This window comes from Drosophila virilis, chromosome 5 (assembly GCF_030788295.1).
Source record: "Drosophila virilis strain 15010-1051.87 chromosome 5, Dvir_AGI_RSII-ME, whole genome shotgun sequence".
Taxonomy (NCBI): domain Eukaryota; kingdom Metazoa; phylum Arthropoda; class Insecta; order Diptera; family Drosophilidae; genus Drosophila; species Drosophila virilis.
Window position 1 is genome coordinate 20668768 of NC_091547.1, and position 6333 is coordinate 20675100.

Here is a 6333-nt window from a genome sequence, read left to right on the forward strand (position 1 = left end):
TGTGTGTGTGTGTGTGTTTGTGTGTGTATACCTCACTTTGTGCCCGGCTGTTGTTGCCTTTGCTGTTGTTGGGCACGTGTTTGGGGCATAGCAAATTGAATTTGTCGCGCCATGTTGCATAATTTGGGGCCCATTGTGCGTCTAATTGGCCAAAATGTTGGCGAACAACAAGGAGCTCGAGAGCTCCTTGAAATCTTGACATTTGGCTGTTCAAATTATCTATGCCATACGTATGCCAGTCTAGACTCTAGTCATTGATTATGAAGAATATTTCAGCCATGTCTGCAATAACTTATTGTACAGTTGCCTTAATCCCTTGGGCATGGCTATGAGAGGATGATGCAAACGAAATGCTGCTGTTGTCAGCTCGACTTTATTTAAACAAATATATCTTTTCCATAGCCATAAATACTTGACTCGCATTATTTTGTCGTTCTATTACGCTGCAATAAATGGTTAGGTTGTAGATATTCACCGAAAAATTCAAAAGATTTTCCTAGATATTTTATTATATTTATATTACTTTTAGTGTACTTTGGGTCCATTTATGCTTGTCTCTTTCTGCTTGAACAACTTTACTCTATCCGATTACCCCAAAAATCAGATATAAATTTATTTTAATCGTACACGCACACATGCTCAGTAGTCTGCCACAACGAAATATTCCCAAAATTTCCAGTTTTTAAGCAAAATGTTTGACTTGTCGCAAAATGTGGAGAAAGCGGCCATTGAGCCGAGCCTGCCGAAGGTTGCTTTGGGCGAGTATCGTGGCGGTAATCAGCTGCCCATATGGGACATAGCCGAGAAGGACTTTCAAATGAAGAAACAGGATTCGCTGGTGCCACTGGTGCTGCAGTTTTGGGAGGAAAATGATGCCACTGATCTGGTGCTGAAACTGGGCACAAAGCAGATATGCGTTAATCGGCTGCGTTTCATGTGCCAATCGAAGTTCATCAAGGACAATCTGACGGGTGGACAGCGTGAGTTGGTATTACCCGAGGATCGGGTGCCGGCTGAGGGACTGGTGCGCGTTTGCGATTGGATAAATAAGCCCGATCCGAAGCTGGAGCGCAGGCATATAATGCAAGTGCTGGCGGCAGCCATATACCTCGAGATCGAGCCGCTGGTCAAGCAGGTGTGGTTCTGTCTGGATCTCGTTGACGATTTTCGCGAGGATCAGGCCTTTGTGGTATCCTTTGAGGCGCTGAACCTGGGCAATAAGCTGCCCTTGCTGGGCCTAGACACCACCATGCTGCTTCGCATTCAATGCTTCTTTCTCACCCTGGTCGCCAGCGTTGAGTTTGTGAAACTGCCGCTGCAGCATGTCCGTTGCCTGCTCAGCTCTGAGAATGTGGCGGTCAACAGCGAGAAGGAGATCTTCTTTTCCGCCGTGCGCTGGCTCAACCACGACTGGGCGGCACGGGCTAAACACACCTTGGAGATCATGGAGACGGTGCGTCTTCTGTTGCTGCCCCGCACATTTATCATGGAGCTGCAGGCGCCCACAGACGAGCCCTCGCTCAATTGCATCATCGAGATGGTCGAATTCCAGCAGATCATCTACGAAGCCTAGTAAGTATTCCTTCACATGTAGCTTGCTTAAGATTTGACTAACACTGTTTTTTCCAACAGCTCGGCCTACACCATGTTGATCTTCAACGATGGCTCCGAGCTATTTGGACAGCTATACGATATATTTAAGGTAGAGGTGCCTGTGCGACGGCCTTTCATTTGCCACAAAGAGTGCACCTATCACAGGGCACATCCCGACGATCCATCTGATGATTTTACGTACAAACATTTTCTATGTTATTTGCGTTTGCTGCAAACCAGCGGCGCATATACCTGGAAGGGCCTGCAGGTGCAGCATATTACCTGCCCCTATAAGCCGCTCTGAAATCTAGACTACCATTTTCTGCTAAGTGCAGCAAGACAATTTGCATGTTTCTCTTCAATCTTGAGAAATTTTATAATATAGAATATAAGCGATTATTTGTATGACTTTTTAAATATATTAAAATGATATATTCAGAAAGCGATGTTTTATTTACAAATGGCGTAGAATTAGGAATATTGCGAACACAAGACCTAAAAACTCTCGATCAGTAAGGGAGATGAGAATAGATGTTAGATGTGTGCTGTAAAGCAGCACGAACATTTGTTTCAAACTTTGCAACACTGATTTATATGATTATGCTGAGTGCTGCATAACCCAACAGACATTTTGCAGCGCATGAGAATTTGTGTTTTAATTTGAAATACAACTCTTAACACATTTTTCCGAGTTTTACTACACTGACGATTTGTGTGTTCCCATTGTGATTGATACTGTTAGCGATAACTATTGTAAACTTTTATCGTGTGAATTAATTTGAAATATTTTTGTAAATTTGATCTACAAACATTTATGAAGCACATAAAACCCAACTGCTGGAATTTGTACATGACATTCTACACTTTTGGCAAAGTTTGTCACGATATACATACATACACACTATGTGCTAAGTATGTAGGTGTAGCTGCTTGTTCTGCAGCTTTTTGTAATTTTCAAAACAATTTCCTCATCAGCCCCAACAGCAACAGCAATAGCAACAGCAACAGCATGAACAACGAAAAAACATGGGGAATAAGTGCAACCACATCGTCAACATCGTCATCTCGTCGCCTGTTTTGGTTTCAATGCTCGCGGCGTTGCTTGTGCGCTAACCACGCCCATAACCGCCCCCCGCTGTGTCATCCTGCCACCAGAATGCCTGCAGCAAACTACTCATATCTGCTGCTGTGACCGAAACCACCTGGCGCCAAACCACCTGCCCCGTTGTTGGCAAATTGAAAATGTTGTGCGGCCAAGGAAAAGATGTCTGCAAAGTTGCGCAAGCGAGATTGCTGGCAAATGTTGCTGCTGCTGTTGCCGTTGTTGTTGCCGGAGTTGTTGTTGTTGTATTGTTTGGCCTAATGATGCTCAGCTAATAAATGCACTGCCAGCAATGCAGCAATGCAGCTTAGGCTAACGAAAGCCGCCTATACCAAATCATTTGCATAATTATGTAAGGCAAAAGTAGCTTTAAGCCGCTTGCAAATAGTTTAAGATTCGGCCGAGCAAAATTCCAAAAGCGAGACAGCAGCTCACCAGCTTTAGGCTGAGCATGCTCCTAATACCATTTTAATAGACATAACAAATTTAAGCTATTTTAGCCGCTAGCAATATGTATTATATTTGTACATTCTTTTGGGTTCTTTATCTAAAGGACTTCTGAAATTAGGCCTTATATCACATTTTAATGCAATATTACATTTCTATTGTTATTTTATTTTTTTTTAAAACGCATTAGCTTAAAATTAATGCTTTCCGCCTCGCTCTCTCTACCTTATCCTCTCATTTCCTAACTGTATCGCCAAGTGCAAAGGTGGTAAAGGTAAAAGTAAAGGCTTTTCATTTTATTTCAGGCTTACTTTAATCTATATCTATGTATATTTTGACTCAATAACAGGGCATGCTTGGCTACAGTTATTTTTCTATGGCTTTTATGCCAAAGAAAATCAAATTTTCATTTGTTACATTTTATTCGGTTCTAGATAACTTTTATTTAGGTCGATTTGAAATTATGTTGTGTGCAAAAAACATTGTTAACTAAGCATTCAAAGAAATGTGTGCAATAATTCAAAAAGAAAATGTCAAATATACGCAACAATTAAACTGCTTTAAGCTCTGAAGCTTAAAGTATGTTTTCTTTTCTGTTTTAACCCTTTTTATAGCATTTTCAATTTCAACGATTCTAAACCAAAACTAAAAATCCTTTAATTAATGCTAGGCAAAATATTCGCTCAATAGTTAGCTTTCGAATTTGGGTATGCTAATGCATATTTCAAAAGATTTCGAAATACTTGAGTGCCAGGTATTCTTCAATCTATTGGAGTTGCGCTCTAAGCGCTTATCATAGATCTAATTAATTAATTTTTTTGATTACTTTTGCATTAATTAAATGCCCTCTGGCAGGAGACCCCTGCCACTAGCGGGGCTTGTCTGCCGCACTTCGGGCCCTTTTGGGCACTTCTGCGCATAATAAATACCAAAATGAAATTGCGCGTGAAACAATGCATTTCCGGTTGTTCAGGACAGCGTTCACATTCACATTCACATTCACATTCATATACCCCATTCACATGCCCCATTCACATAGCTCCCAATTCACATTCACATACCCCATTCACATTGCATTGGCGTTGCTTCCGCTTCAACTTTTTTCGCGCCCCGGCTTCGATAACGATTCACACGCCCAGCTGTAAATGTGTTAGTGTGTGCGTGTGTGTATGTGTGTGTGTGTGTGTGGGGGGGGGGGGGAGGGAGGTAGCGGCTGTGCTGCTGTAAGTCCTCCTAACGCCTCAGCATTGGAAACTGTTGAAATTGTTGCCTGCTTTATGTTGTCATTCCATTAATTATCGCTCGTTATTTTAACTTTTAGCATAGAGTACAGCATTTTCTCTCCCCCTGCCCCCGTTTCTTTTTTTGCCATTGTGCGCCGTCTGCACTTTACAAATACTTCATAACATTTGACAAGCTTTTCTTTCTCTTTTTTCTCTTTTTCCTTTTTGCTGGATATCCTTTTTTTCTGTATTTTGTGTTGCCAACGCCTTTTGTTTGCACATTAAATGGCGTCGGTGGCGGCCATGCGAATTGTTGTGTATATGTGTGTGTGTGTGTGTGTGTGTGTGTGTGTGTGGTCGGGGTAATGAATTACTAGCCACATGGTTTTTGTGCACCACCGCCCGCTGTCTCTCGCAACAATGACATTGCAATTTTTAGCCAACGCCAACAATGTCAGGGACAGCCGCAAGTGGGGAAGGGGGGGGGGGGGGGGATAGTGGTGTGAGTGCGGGAGCGGGGTGGTGGAGGGAGAAAGGCAGACACGTCTACGAACGAAGCCCGGGGCATAGGCTGCCAGAAATTATGCGGCTTTAATTGCTCGCAAATTGTTATATGGCTGCAGCAGTTTTAAAGGAAATGAAAACTTATTTTGTATGACTAAGTTATCGAATCGACCTAGCGATAAATTTTCAATATTTGTATAAGCAGTAGATATTAACCCAGAATTTGATGACAACTATTAAACATGGTCAAATCGAACTTGATTAAAATCCCTTTAAACTTAATTTATCACTCATTTCATCGATTGTATTAACTGTTACAAGTTATCGATCAGTTACAGTCGAGAGAGATGTCACTATGGAATATTACTGCCAGCTGGCAGATGGTGCTTCTTAATATATATGTTGGAAGTACATTAGAAATAAAAACATTTTTTAAAATATTTTAAAGAAATAGCTTAAACATTTTGAGATATGCCTAAAGTTTTATTTATATGGAAGTATAGAACAAAAAGGCAGCTCTCAATTAAATGCGGAATAGTTAGGTCAGAAAAGCATTAAGGACGCTTCGAAATGGGAAAGCTCATAAAAAGAAAAAGTCTAAAATTATTACAGTAAATACTTTTCAATTTTAATTAAATAATCTAATTTATAAATATAAAATTCTATAGAAACGTATTGTAGATATATATGAAAGAAAAGCTGCCATCAGTAAAATCTTTGTCAGCCTTTTCATATATATTCCAATCATCCGAAAATACCCGCCTATATGCGAACTATGGAACGGGCCGCACAATTATTTGTTTTATGAGTTGTTAACAATCGATTGAATGTATTTTTTGCAGTCATTAGTCTATTGCTACAAGCGGGATTTATGTTGCCTGTGGGCGGTGCCACGCCCAGCAATAGGAGCAGGCGTATAATAAATCATGTTGTTGTACCTATTGAGGCATAGAGGCACACACACACACACACACACAGGCAGCAGCTACTTTGATTCATTGCATCTGGGCAGCAGAGCATGAGCCTCGGTAGGGAGGCAGCGCAGAGTTTAACCGGATGATAAATAATAAGCAACAAAGGCTGACAGCAACAATCACAGATGCTCGTTGGATGTCTACATTTTGTAGCTGTTTAACAAATAAATAAAATGAAAAAATGGAAACAAAACAAATTAACCATAGACCCAGGTCGGGGCAGGTAGGTCACGTGCGGTATGTCTGTTAGTTTGACCTGCGACTTAACCTTTTCATTTATCAATCGCCATTGGGCAACAGACAATTCAATACATTAATTTAATTTGCCCACTTCAAGTGCTTTGACATTTAGTAACAGCCTCACAATATCATCAAACATCAGACAATGGTCCGCCCCTCGCCTCGTGTCCCTCGCACTGTACCCTCCTCTGGTATTCTGTGTTGTGGCATTTATCTCGATCGACCTGAGTGACACTTTTTGTACCGCACC

The 6333-nt window shown here is 41.2% G+C and overlaps 1 protein-coding gene across 1 annotated transcript; it reads left to right on the forward strand.

Moving 5' to 3' along the window:
* Nucleotides 1-610: 610 nt before the first annotated feature.
* LOC6625296 (kelch-like protein 26) lies at nucleotides 611-2035 on the forward strand. Its single transcript, XM_002049222.4, has 2 exons — nucleotides 611-1572; nucleotides 1633-2035. The coding sequence occupies exons 1-2, from the start codon at nucleotides 692-694 to the stop codon at nucleotides 1895-1897; spliced, it is 1146 nt and encodes a 381-aa protein (XP_002049258.1). The 5' UTR covers nucleotides 611-691; the 3' UTR covers nucleotides 1898-2035.
* The last annotated feature ends 4298 nt before the right edge of the window (nucleotides 2036-6333 follow it).

Coding starts and splice junctions, on each gene's coding strand:
- LOC6625296 (XM_002049222.4), top strand. CDS start 692: ATGTTTGACTTGTCGCAAAATGTGGAGAAAGCGGCCATTGAGCCGAGC. Junction 1,573..1,632: donor CAGATCATCTACGAAGCCTA/GTAAGTATTCCT, acceptor TTTTTCCAACAG/CTCGGCCTACACCATGTTGA.